General features: G+C 34.6%; 1 protein-coding gene across 1 annotated transcript; it reads left to right on the forward strand.

Annotated features, from left to right (window-relative positions):
- Positions 1-440: 440 nt before the first annotated feature.
- Positions 441-4451, forward strand: LOC108470499 (bifunctional TH2 protein, mitochondrial-like). Its single transcript, XM_017771835.2, has 6 exons — positions 441-898; positions 1730-1838; positions 2469-2759; positions 2881-3295; positions 3394-3657; positions 3786-4451. The coding sequence occupies exons 1-6, from the start codon at positions 573-575 to the stop codon at positions 4199-4201; spliced, it is 1821 nt and encodes a 606-aa protein (XP_017627324.1). The 5' UTR covers positions 441-572; the 3' UTR covers positions 4202-4451.
- Positions 4452-14371: the final 9920 nt, after the last annotated feature.

Genomic DNA, 14371 nt, shown 5'->3' on the forward strand with positions numbered 1-14371 from the left:
AAACAAAACTCATAACTAGAAGCCAATTCATCCTCCTCCAAATTAAGTTGCGAGGCCTCTTCTTCACCACCGTTAGTAGTAAGACCACCAATTTTGCTTTCCATAAAGAAACCAAAAAGGAAAACAAAATCCTAATCAAACCGGAAGAAATAAATCAAAAAAAATATTTTTCAATAGAACATGCTACAAGAGCAGATTATATTATGTATTATGACACATCAAATTCAAATATTTAATATATATATATATATATAAGGCAAAATAATAATCTTTATCAAAATGCTAATCACAACTAAGATCCATATTGAAAATCAAATGAAAAAGCTTGGGGTTTTATCTAGTTGAGAAGAAAAAAGTAAACAATAAAAAGAATACTAAATATGGTACAGACAGATAAAATTATAGATATGTAGTATAAATGTCCATAATAAATTAAAGAAACAATTTCCTTTTTCACATCAAAACAAATAGATAAAATAAAACACATTCCCTCCCTTTTCACACACTCTCCGCTCCTTTCCTCCGCCATTACTACCAAAAGCAACTGCCATCGCCACTCTTCTCTTTCCTTGATGCGCTTGCTCTTTTCTTCTTCTCCCCACCGGATCCCAACTCTCTTCCGACTCGCCCGATCCCACCGCCCAGTCTGCTCATCGCCACCTCCACCTACTTGGAGATCGTCAAATCCAATGGCGATCCTTCCAAAGTCCTCGGCTGCTGCTGTTATCCCCTCAGAGGAGCGTCTAGCGACAAGGTTCTGGATCAAGTATCGTAGGGAATCCGTGCTTTCTCTTTACTCGCCTTTTGCTCTTTGTTTGGCTTCTGGGTCTCTCAAGATCGACACTTTTCGTCATTATATTGCCCAAGATGTACACTTTCTCAAAGCCTTTGCTCATGCGTGAGTCCTTTTTTTTTTCGCTTTGTTTTTATTTAGCCTTTTTGATGGATTTTTCAGTCTGGGTTTTATTTGTTTTGGCGAATGTGTTTTTTGGTTTATAAGCTTTTTTTTTTCTTTTTTGTTTGATTTATTTGCTTATTTTGTATTATTGTATAGTTGCTTATATAAGAAGATGGAAGGGAATTGAAATCACAATCTTAGATTTTGTTTATGGAGATTGATTTTTGCCCGTGTTTAGATGCATCGAATTGAAAATTGATGAAAATTGAAGAATAGGCATAACCATTTTATCCTTTGGTATTGTCCGATTGGTGCATGCTTCTGCGTCCTTGCTGGTATTCTGTTTAAAGGAAATGATCATGGTTTTTGCTTCGACTTGTTGGGTTGCGAAAAGTGAGAATTTGAGATCGAGATCGTCCTTTTTTTGCAACTCTGTTGATGTCTGAGAGTTAAATTTCTATAATGAGATTGTTATATCTAACTTCAACCCGCTTCCTAGCTTTGGTTGCTGAGAAAGTGTAGGAGAAGAAGATGAATGAAACTTTAATTTCTAATTACCACTTGGTTGCTTAAGTAATTATTCCGATGTTTATTTTCTTTTCTTTGTGTCAACTTTCTCGGCAACCAATTGGAGGGTTATATGGTTATTATTTGGGGAAAAAGTAATTACATTGCTTGAGGTGAGTTTCAGTTTCCAGAATTTAAATTGACATGTAGTGGTAAGTTAAAAGAATATCTCTGTTCTCTTAGCTAGTTTTAGTTAGAACTGCCTTGTGTTGTATTTATGTAGGTCCGTAATTGATTTCTTGTTTTTTCTGATCTGGGTTGTAGATATGAATTGGCAGAAGACTGTGCTGATGATGATGATGCTAAGTTAGCGATCTCAGAGTTAAGGAAGGGTATCTTAGAGGAGCTAAAAATGCATAATTCTTTTGTACAGGTATGGTAAAAGGATTCTTCTTTTCCATTGCTTAGTACATGCTCAATTATTGGAAAGTGAAGATAAAAAATGGAAATTTAATCTCATCCTTTGCCATTGCTTAGAGATTTTATAAAACATCTGATCACCAAGTATTTGATATATTGGTGTCTAGGAGATGCCAACATAGGTCCAACTGGCATATGATATCATCTCCAATAGAACTTTATGCAGAGTTTTTGTACATTGCTTGGAAATCATTTTCCTTTTGATTCTTTCTTTCTGACGATATAGATGCTAGCGTGTGAAATGTGCAGTTTTCTACATGGATGAAAATTTCCAATTGGATGAGGGTTGGACTTTGATATTATAATTCCAGTAATCCATCAGTCAGAGAAATCTTATAAAGAGACTTGAGGAATTAATCATACATAAAGAGACTTGAGGAATTAATCATACTTTTTAATTGAATAATTACTATCTGCTTTGTTAGCTCTCTAAGATGGGTCACTTATTGGTCTGAATTGCTATTTTATAACAATTTGTAAGGCTTCTTAGCTCTCTAAGATAGGTCACTTAATAATCTGAGTGCCTCTTTAGTTCTTGTCTTGTTAAGGGTATCTTATTGGTCTGAATGCTGGAGTTCTGCAGGAATGGGGTTCTGACTGTGTCAACGAGAGCCCTGTCAATTCTGCAACTCTGAAGTATACAGAATTCTTGCTGGCAACAGCTTCTGGAAAGGTTGAAGGACTAAAAGCTCCAGGAAAACTCGCCACTCCATTTGAGAAAACAAAAATTGCAGCTTACACTCTAGGTGCCATGACGCCTTGCATGAGGCTGTATGCCTTCTTGGGCAAGGAGTTCCAGAAACTTCTAGAACCCAATGAGCACAACCACCCATACAAAAAGTGGATTGAGAATTATTCTTCTGAAAGTTTTCAGGTATGGTATTGATTGCATTCATTGTTTTTAGTGGTCAACTTGATTGTTGTCTCAGAGCTAAAATCTTTAAATAAATTGCCCTTGAAATCCCACAGCTCAACTATTGATTCTTTGAATTTAGGCATCAGCTGTGCAAACCGAAGAGTTGCTGGATAAACTTAGTGTCCCTTTGACTGGCGAGGAACTAAACATCATTGAGAAACTTTACCACCAAGCAATGAAACTTGAAATAGAGTTCTTCTATAGTCAACCTCTTACTCAGCCTACTATTGCTCCTCTGACTAAGCAGCATGACCCTGAACAAGATCATCTTATGATATTTTCTGATTTTGATCTTACTTGCACAGTTGTTGATTCATCTGCCATTTTGGCAGAAATAGCAATAGTAACAGCCCCAAAATCTGATCAGAACCAACCGGCAAGTCAAATTGCTAGGATGTCGTCTGCTGAGTTGAGGAACACCTGGGGTCTACTCTCCACACAATACACAGAAGAGTATGAACAATGCATAGAAAGCATTTTGCCTTCTGAGAAAGGTACAATTCTTAACGATGTGTAATCTTCAAAAAAAGTGTCTGGATAACATTGAAATTAGTTTCTTTATATTGATTTTATACTTCCTATGGTTTTACAGTGGAGTTCAACTATGAAACTTTGCATAAAGCACTTGAGCAACTCTCAGACTTTGAGAAAAGGGCAAATTCTAGGGTGATTGAGTCAGGGGTACTTAAAGGTCTAAACCTTGAAGACATTAAACGAGCCGGTCAAAGGCTGATTCTTCAAGATGGTTGCATTAGCTTCTTTCAGAAAATCACAAAGAATAAAAGTCTTAATGCCAATATCCATGTTCTTTCTTATTGTTGGTGCGGTGATCTCATCCTGACAGCTTTTTCTTCAGGTAGGTTTGTTCTCTCTCAATAGCTCTCTTTCTGAGTGTGATGTGATTCAACTATTTAACCTCTCTTGAAAACTGAATGTCTGAATTTATCCCTTGACCATTAATACTGAGATATTTTGTTGAGACAGGAGGCGTGGATGTTTTGAACATACACGCAAATGAATTCAATTATGAAGAATCAATATCCACAGGCGAAATTGTTTGGAAAGTACAGTCCCCTATCGACAAGATTCAAGCTTTCAATGATATCTTACAAGATTGTAGCAATGAGAGAAAGAAGTTGAGTGTTTACATAGGAGACTCAGTAGGGGATCTGTTGTGTCTGGTGAAGGCAGATATAGGGATTGTGATAGGATCAAGTTCAAGCCTAAGGAAAGTTGGGAGTCAATATGGTGTTTCATTTGTGCCATTGTTCCCAGGCTTGGTTAAGAAACAGAAGGAATTTGGTGAAGGAAGAAGCCCTAGTATTTGGAAGGGGCAATCTGGAATTCTATACACTGCTTCTAGTTGGGATGATATTCACGCCTTCATTTTGGGGTGGTAGAATTTATTATTTTATTCTTACTATTATCATCTTGTTATTAGTTTAGGACAAGTGAAGCAATTATTTTCTTTTCTTTTATACAAGTGACTGATTTACAATCAGAGCAAGGTGCCGCAATCCAAAATGAAAACCTGTTTGATGGTATTGGGCAGCTGCCCTTGGAATCCTTAAAAAATGACAATATTATGTAATTATTTTTTAGGTGTATTTTAAAAAATTAATTACAAAAATGAAACGTGAAGGTTTTTAATTCTCGTTTTTGAAGTTTTTCAAAAATATTATTGTTAGTCAACATATCAAAATAATTTTTTATGGCAAGTAGTATCTCATTTTAACTTCGATTAGTGTATTATTTTGATAGAAAAAGCATCAAATGACGATATCTTACGTTTGTAGGTTTAGCATGCAGTGTATAACATTTGTAGGTATTGTATACATTGTATGTTATATAATTAAAAAGTTGTCGATTGAGTTTTAGTTCGATTGATATTGACATTGTTATTAGTACAGGAGAACGTGAGTTCTAATGTGTTGAAACGTATTATCCTACCTATAATTAAATTAATGTTCACTAAATATTTAAACACATTTAATAAGAGCATTATCTTTTATCTTTTGAATGAAAATGATACTTGAAATCCAAATATTGGGTTGGAAAAAACAACATAAAAATTTAATTAGTGTTACCATCAATGTTATTTAAAAGAACTATGATACAATACCATGTTCAACCTAAGTGATTCATGCATTTATTTAAATAAGAATTATGAATTTCATTGCTTACAAAAATAAAAATGTGTCTATTTTAATTTATTAAAATTTTATCTTCATATTTTATAAAAATAAAAAGTTAGTCCAATTAAATAATATTGTTAAACACTATCGTTACTTCATTGACTTGAAAATTAATAGTGCAACACTTTATACACTCGAATTAGTAAATGAATAAATCTCAAAATTATACATAAACTTTGATTCAATGTGCAATTTGATATATAAACTTTGATTTGGTGCAATTATATACACGAAAATTTTATAGTGGTTCAAATATATACATGGAACTTTAATTTGAATTCAATCATATACATTTAAAGAAATAAATACATTAATTTATTTATATATTGGATAAATATAGTTATCTCTGTATGCAATATATAAATATAAAATGACGCTATATCAATAATTGTGTTAATAATTTGTATAAATTTGAAATTTATCTCAGTTGCAAATAAGTAATTTAATTATTTATATGCAACAAGTTAGTTGTTAAGTATGACTCCTATTTCAGTCAAATTTGAGAAATAATCTTCCAGTTAAACTCTGTTTATTTGTTTCAATCAAACTCTGATTAGTCTAAATTATTTTATTACTATTTGACCTATGAATTTAACCTATAAATAGGCTCTTTTATATTCTTAGAAAAAAATACTCATTAGAGATTAAAACTCATAACACTTTTGGAGAATTTTTGTGTTTACGTTTTGAGGGTTCTTTATTTTTCGAGTTTCGAGGTTTAGTTTTTATCTCCATCTTTGTACTCTTCAGACTTTTGGCATTATAGTAAAATTATCTTTTCCAATGGTTTTTTATCCTCTTTGGAGGGGGTTTTCTACGTTAATTTTGTGTGTTCAATTTCTCAATTTCTTCTGTTATTTTTACTTATTCGTTACTTAATCGGGTTAATCCCAACAAGTGGTATCAGAGCTAGTTCAATTTTTGTAGACCAGTTTGTTCAGAGATGTCAGCAACAAGATTTGAAATTGAGAAGTTCGATGGTGTCACAAATTTCAATCTGTAGCAAGTTCAGATGATGACAATTATAGTTCAAACTGGCTTGAAAAATGTTGTTATCGGGAAAAAGCCTGGGAATTCAAATCAAACAAAATGGGAAGAGCTTGATGAAAACGTCTTATCTACAATCTAGTTGTGCCTCACGAGTACGGTATTGCATGAGGTGTTGATAGAGAAGACCTCATCCGTCTTGTGGAAAAGGTTAGAAACTCTTTATGCGACTAAGTCTTTAGCTAACCGTTTAGTGTTGAAACAACGTCTATTTACGTTTCGCATGAACGAATGTGAGCTTCTTAGAGATCCCATCAGTCAATTCATTATTTTTTTAAATTATTTAAAGAACGTTGAAGTTCAGATTGACGATGAAGATCAGGCTATGCTATTATTGTGCTATTTACCCCCTTCATACAAATCTTTCAAAGAGACCCTGATTTATGGCAGAGACATACTCTCGTTCGAAGATGTGAAGGGTCATTTGTTGAGTAGAGACAAACTCGACAATGAGTTTGGTTCGGATAACTAGGCAGATAGGCAAGCTTCCATTTTGGTAGCATCAAAGAAGTGAGACAAAAGGTGTTGCTATTGTAAAAACTTAGGTCACATCAAAGCAGATTGTTATAAATTGTGAATAAAAGAGTTGTTGAGAGTAACGAAGAAGATGTAGTTGGTGCTAATTTGATCGATGAAAGTGGTAATGATTTCTTGTTAGTACCAACGAGCGATAACTCCAAACTTACGTCCGAGTGGATCCTAGATTTAGGATGTTCTTTCCACATGTGTCCCAATAAAGAATGATTCTCCACATACAGTTCGATTAAAGGTAGAGTTGTGCATATGGGAAACGATTCATCTAGTAGGGTAATTGGTATTGGTACTGTTAAAATTAGGATGCACGATGAAACAATTAGGACACTCTCAGATATCAGGTATGTACCTGATTTACGAAAGAATCTCATCTCCTTGAGCATTTTAGACTTGGAAATTTGCATAATAAACAACAAGTCGAGTGGCATTAAGGTATCTTGTGGAGCTTTCGTTTTGTTAAAAGGCAAGAACTAGCAATCTTTATATTCTGGAAGGTTCTCTAGTTACTGGTGAAATCGGACGTCCCTCGTCTATTACGGAGTCGAAGTCAACTCATTTGGAGCAGAGGCAACTTGGTCATAGAAGGGAAAAATGTATAACTGTTTCATTGAAGAGAGGTTCTCTTTTGGATGCAGGTTTTGAAAAGTTAGGGCACTGTGTTCGTAAAAATCAGACTTGGGTTGGTTTTGATTTGGCAGTGTACAAGTCAAGGGCTAGAAGTCTTCCAGTTTTTAAACACAGATTCGACTTAGTTAATTTCCTGCATAGTTCAATATAGGCCCATGGCGAGCTTTGGCAAAAATGGCATTGTGGAAATATGAGTCAGGGTGAAAATTTATTAAGTATGACTCCTATTTCAGTCAAATTTGAGAAATAATCTTCTAATTAAACTATGTTTATTTGTTTCAATCAAACTCTAATTAGTTTAATTATTTTATTATTATTTGACCTATGAATTTAGCCTATAAATAGGCTCTTTTACATCCTTAGAAAAAAACCCCATTAAAGATTAGAACTCATAACACTTTTGGAGAATTTTTGTGTTTACATTTTGAGGGTTCTTTGTTCTTCAGGTTTTGAGATTTAGTTTTTATCTTCATCTTTATACTCTTCAGTCCTTTTCCATTATAGTAAAATTATATCTGCCCGTGGTTTTTTATCCTCTTTGGAGGAGTTTTTCCATGTTAAATTTGTGTGCTCAATTTCTCATTTCTTCCGTTATTTTTACTTGTTCGTTGCTTAATCGGATCGATCGCCAACATTAGTAAAAATTAAAACTTCTAAGTTTATGAGTTTGCCGATAGCTAGAGTAACTTCTTAATGTTAGTAAAGTACAATGATAAAATTATGAAAAATTATACTAAAACTAATTTCTCAATTTTATAAAGTCGAAGGATGAAATTCATAATTAAATATTTAAAAGAGGTGAAATCTAATAATTTTATGAGTAAACTACATTATTAATCACCCAAATATTAGTGTGTTTCTGTTTTGGTTATTGAACTCCAAAAATTTTCAAGTTCGTCACTAACGGTATTAACAATGAATATTTTGCAATAATGTTTGAACTGGACCAACTGATTGGATCAATCCAAAGAATGACTTTGAACTGGTTAGACTGGAAACCTGTACGAACTGGTTGAATCGGCAGTTAAGCTGGATTGTTTTTAGTTTTTTTTTTTTTTAAATTTTCATTGATATTTTAATCAAATTGGTTGGACCGTTCAAGAACCAATATTCTGTTAAATCGTTAACGAAAGGTTGACATGGTCCTTTAATTGGTATAATCCAAATTTAACCCTCAAAGTTTGCATATTTTGTTAATTTAATCTCAGTTCTAAAAATTTTAACCCTAAATATGTACACATTCGTTGAATTTAGTCATGACCCAAACTATTCAAAAACACTTAAAACATTCAAAAATAAAAAGAAATTAAAAATGATAAATATTCAATAATAAATAAAAATTCAAAATTTATTCTTCAAAGTTTCAGACTTTCTTTCAACAATTTCTATGACCCACTGAAGGTCCAAATATAAAAGAAGCATATCTCTTTTCCCTCTCTAATTCTTGCTTGAGCTCGCTTTCCACTTCTGTTCCAATAAACATAAGCCCTTCAAGCAATAAAAAAAATATATAATATTCAAAGGCTCAATAATGGACGAGTAAAAACATTCCCTTTTTTTTTTCACTAGAAAGTTTCATTTTTATTTCAAAATCTTTCACTTTTACAAAGTAAATCCATTTGACTTCCACATCAACTTCTTCTTTATCCACATCAAGCATTTACATAGCAACATCCAAATGACTACCCTTTTGAAGGGCCTCAAACTGATTTTTCCTAAAGTCATCCAATAGTTTCGACTTAGCCACGCAGAGCTTGCTGGTAGGCAAGGACCATGTAGTGAAAAGTCCCTAATAAATCTATGCTCCAACAGAATATACTTCTCTTGATCTATCCCAAGCTTATTCGATTTCCTTAACAATAAATGTTCAATCCCTGAGCCTTACCTCTTGTTAAAACTAAGTAGTCCTGTTAAAATAGAAAACAAAGAAGAAGAAGAAGAAGAAAAATAAGACTTGTTTTTCAATTTAAGAACCACTTTATAGAATGGAAAACTATGGCTATTTAACACAGCCATGTACTCATACCAGAAATACCAGAAAAAACTACTTAGCCTAACAACTAAGCAACTTCTTTAACCAACTATAATAATAATAGTAGTAACAATTGGTTTTAATACTCATAACATTCCCTATGCTTGGTGACTTTTTTTCTCCCTATAACTTCATGACTTCTGGTAAGGACTTTAAGCTAACTTTTAAACTTCATGAACAATCTTTTGGATAATGGTTTAGTAAAGATATCTACAATATGATCTTGACTAGAAACTTGACCAACTTGGAATGGACCAGCTACAACTCTCTCCCTAACAAAGAACAGATCCAACAAGACATGCTTGAATTTGGAATGCAAAACAGAATTCCCTACAATCGTAATAGTTGTTGAACTATCACACCATACCAAAGCTTTGCTCTTAACTGGTACATATAATTCAAAAAACAAAGACTGGAGCCAAATCATTTCCGCTGTGACATGTGTGAGGCTTCTATACTCAACCTCAACTATAGACCTCGATACTACTTATTGTTTTCTTAAACTTTAGGAAACTGGATTCCCTCCAGAAACATATAATACCCTGACATGGATCTTCAATCATCAACATATGAACCCCAATTCGCATATGAATATCCTTTAAGAAAAAAACTTCAAAGCTCGAGTGAAACACAACCCATAATCCAAGGCATCCTGCAAATAACACAAGATCCTCTTGACAGCTTTAAAATAGAGATCCGACAGTTTGTGCATAAACTGACACACTTTATTTGTAAAGAAGGCAATGTCTGGCCTCGTGATCACAATATTGTAGGGTACCCACTATACTCCTGTATAGAGTTTCATATTCAACAGGACTTTTTACTTGAGCTGAAAAATTGCATATAATCACCGTTGGCATGGGAGATCCTTTCGACTTGTGTATGGATGCCCTTCGAAGTAGATCAAGAATATACTTCTTTTGATCGAGGAAAAGACCATTTGGAGTATAAGTAACTTTAATGCCCAAAAATTAACTTAGCTTCCCTAAGTCTTTCAAAGAAAACTGAATATTGAGTTCCTTAACAAACTGATCTATCGTATGGGAGTCATTTCCGGTGGCAATAATATCATCCACATATACCAAAACATAAAGCAGCTGAGACCCTTCACGATGAATAAATGGAGAATTATCAGCCTTTGACACGTTAAATTTTGTAGCTACAAGATACTCCTTTAGCTTATGGAACCAGGCTCAAGGCGCTTGCTTGAGGCCATATAAAGCCTTTCTTAACCTGCACACCAATTGCTTTCCATTACTCCCTTGTTGTTCAAAATCTGGTGGTTGCATTATGTAAATTTTTTCATGCAGGTCACCATCTAGAAACGCATTATTTATGTCTACTTGCCCGAGAGACCACCCCATTGAGACAAGTAGTGTAAGAACCACCCTAATTATTGTTGGTTTAACCACAGGACTAAATGTCTCCTAGAAATCAATACATGCCTCTTGTAGATAACCCTTTACCACCAATCTGCATTTGTACCTAGCCATCGAGCTATCAACATTCCTCTTTAGTTTAAAAATCCATTTACAACCTACTAGCCTACGTCATTAAGGTAAATGTATTAGTTCCCAAGTTTGATTAGTGATCAAGGCATTATATTCCTTCTGTGCAGTCTCTGTCCAAGCAGCACTCTTGAAAGCTTCTTCAATCGACATTGGTTCCTTCTCAGTCAAAACTAATGAGAACACTTTAGGCTTGAATATTATAGTCTTAGATCGAGTTTGCATGGGATGCAAATTGAAGAAAGTATGTAAAGGTGAGACCTGTAACACCCCTAACCCTTTACCGTAATCGAATTTAGGTTACAGAGTATTAAGAAGAATTTTCCATCAATTATCCTTAATTATAAATCTATATTCCAATATAAATATCAATAAACAAATCACATTCAATTTAAGCCAAACATGCATTTATGGGCTTTGAATCAAACTTACGGGGCCCTAAAAATAATTTGGAATTATTCTAAGGTCAATTTGAAACAAATCAGAAAAGTTATGAAGAAATTGAAAATTTTGGAAACAGGGGTCACATAGCCATGTGGCCAGGCCGTGTGACACAAGCCAAGCCATGTGATAAAAAATATTGTCGTATGTCTAACACACACACCCATTTGTCTAATCCACACGTCCATATGCTCAACCCGTGTAACTCACTGACTAGGGCCACACGACCGTGCCCCAGCTTGTGTGTCCGCCCGTGTGTGTATTCAAAATAGGGTCGTAAGGCGGTGTCTCAAATCCTGTAACTAACAGTTTTGAAACACACGACCGTGTTGCAGGTCATGTGCCAGACTGTGTGAAACCTATACCTAAAACTTAAAAGACACACAGCCATGCGAATAGACCGTATGTGACACACGGTCATGTGACAGCCCGTGTCTCAGGCCGTGTGTACCCAAATGTACCTTAAAAGTCAAGTTTACCAAAAATGTTTTCTTGTGCCTCAAGCATACCATTAGCCAATCCTTAGACCTATTTTGTAACGCCCAATTTTCGAGAATCCTGTGACTGTTGGCATAGGTTTAATTATGTTAGTGGGCCTCTAGAAAGCCCAAGCTTAAGATAGAACCCAGCAATTTTAGTTAATTTTTGTTCCATAAGAAAAAGGGGGTGAAATTATGAAATAGGACCTATGTGAAAATGTTTGAAAATGCTATAGGCTAAATTGAAGTGACCAAATAAATAGGAGTGCAAAATAGGAGGATTTGCATGACAAACCTCCCATTTTACATGAAGTGGCCAGCCATCATGTTGTTGTAGACAAAATGTACACTTGATATCCATAATTTATGGTACAAATTGATACAAATTGATAATAGGTTAGGTAAATGTTCCATGATAATGGGTTAGGTAAATGTTCCATGATAATAGGTTAGGTAAATGTTCCATGATAATGGGTTAGGTAAATGTTCCATGATAATGGGTTAGGTAAATGTTTCATGATAAGAATATCATGTCTTTTGTATTAAAGAATTAAATGGATGAAATATGAAGTTTTATTAAAAGAAAAAGGGGTGAAAAGAACAAAGTTTTGTCCATCTTTGTTCATCATAGCTGAAAGTTAGAGAAGAGAAAGGAGAGGAGAAAGCTCTTGAGTATTCGGTCATTAGGAGGAGGAAAATTGAAGGTAAGTTCTTGGTACCTTGCTTCTATTTTGAGGTTCATGAGTTCTTCTTGATTCTACCTTAACTCTTGAAGTATATTTTGATTTTTAGTTGTGTTGTGAGCATTTGGTCATGAATTAAAATGAAGGAAATGGTTGTTGTTTCATGTTCTTTTGATGAAAAATGGAAGATATGTGAAGTTGAGCCAAACAAATGAGCATGCATGTGCCTTAGATGCTAAAGGGAAAAATCGGCTAACATGTTGTGCTTTGAAATGATGAAATGGAGATTATGCTTAAGTAAAAATCATAGATATGTGATGATTGATTGGTGATATACATGTTTAAATAACATGCATGCAAGATAGGTGTATGAAAGAGTGATTTGGTAATAAATCTGCTTGGGACAGCAGCAGTAATGTGACTTTGGAAAATCACCATAAATTGTGGGAGATGAATTAGAAGCTGAATAAATTATGTAATTAAAGCTTATTGAGTCTAGTTTCTAATGAAATAAACAAGAACATATTTTGAATTCTGTACAATGAGAAATTTGATTCGTAATGAAGAGTGGTCAGATTATTCAAATAGTGAAACATGGGAAACTTTGAGAAAAATCTGGTATTGATTGGCTAAACCAAAAATTCTGAAAATTTTATGGATAGAAGATATATGAGTCTATTTTCAAGAAAAATTAACGGAACTTGATTTGGAGTTTCGTAGCTCCATTTGTAAATGATTTAGTGACTGTTGGTCAGGAAGACAGCTTGCAGTGAAATTATGATTATGAGGTAAACATTGACAAAAATTTGTTAATGAGTTGCTTATTGTTTTCTTATAAGCTTACAATGATCTGTAGGTGTGGTTGGCCGAATATTGTAAGGGGTTAATACGTATTTGTATTTGAATAGTTAGATTAACGTGTTAGTAATCCAATTGTAGGCGGTTCGTGTGTGGATCTCGTCAGCATATCGTCGCAAACAGGTGTGTAACTAACACCCTCTTTCTTAGTCTAGATCGGCAAAAGCCGAAATGCCGAAAACCGGTATTTTCTAGATTTGCGAGTGTGCAAATGCTCGTGAAGTAAATCGATTAATGTTTTTGGTAAGCTGCAATGTTTGGACTGCAAAGTGCATGATTTCTGTGCCATCGATATTTTTGGGCTTAATGGGCCAAAATTAGAATGATGGGCCAACGGGCCCAATTCGGTAAGAACCCTCGGTACGTAATTCTGTTAGTACATGAAAGGTAGGAATATGCATGAAAAACCCTAAAATAGATAAATTACTGAAATACCTTTAAAAGTGGAAAATTTACAGTTTTACCCCTAGTAGATAAATTACCGAAATACCCCTAAGGTTAAATTGACCTAAATGCATGTTTGACTGATGTTATTTACTGCATGCCATGTTGTTATTATCTGATGCATGGGATTGAGATATTGACGGAGGAAGTCTGAAAGTGGCTTGTCCACGTCTTGGAGGCTTTGCCTCAATTCTTTGATAATCGAGCGACAATCTTTGCAATGCTGTGGAGTGTTAAATTTGGTGGGTTGAGCTATTCCCACATGGAGTGTATGGCTGGTACGGGTGGAGTGTAGTGGTTGGTGGGTTGAGTAGTCTCCCAAATGGGCTTGCATATGTTTCTTGATGTTGCATGTATTTTGAAATGGGCCTATGGGCCATCTTTATTATCTGAATAAGGGCTAAGGCCCGGTTTATTGTAATCTGAAAAGGGCTCGCCCAAGACCACTTATTACCCAAATGGGCTTGCATATGTTTCTTGATGTTGCATGTATTTTGAAATGGGCCTATGGGCCATCTTGTTATCTGAATAAGGGCTAAGGCCCGGTTATTATGTCTGAAAAGGGCTCGCCCAATACCATCATATACTGAATGGGCTTAGGCCCAATAGGCTTGAGTGACTTGGGCTTTGAATGGGTTTTCCTTACACCGAGTTTCCCAAACTCACCCCTTTTATTTTCATCCACGCAGAAATCCCCAACCATAGTGGGCTTGGAGTCGTGA

Source organism: Gossypium arboreum, chromosome 11 (genome assembly GCF_025698485.1).
Source record: "Gossypium arboreum isolate Shixiya-1 chromosome 11, ASM2569848v2, whole genome shotgun sequence".
NCBI lineage: Eukaryota > Viridiplantae > Streptophyta > Magnoliopsida > Malvales > Malvaceae > Gossypium > Gossypium arboreum.

Coding starts and splice junctions, on each gene's coding strand:
- LOC108470499 (XM_017771835.2), top strand. CDS start 573: ATGCGCTTGCTCTTTTCTTCTTCTCCCCACCGGATCCCAACTCTCTTC. Junction 899..1,729: donor CTCAAAGCCTTTGCTCATGC/GTGAGTCCTTTT, acceptor TCTGGGTTGTAG/ATATGAATTGGCAGAAGACT. Junction 1,839..2,468: donor TGCATAATTCTTTTGTACAG/GTATGGTAAAAG, acceptor GGAGTTCTGCAG/GAATGGGGTTCTGACTGTGT.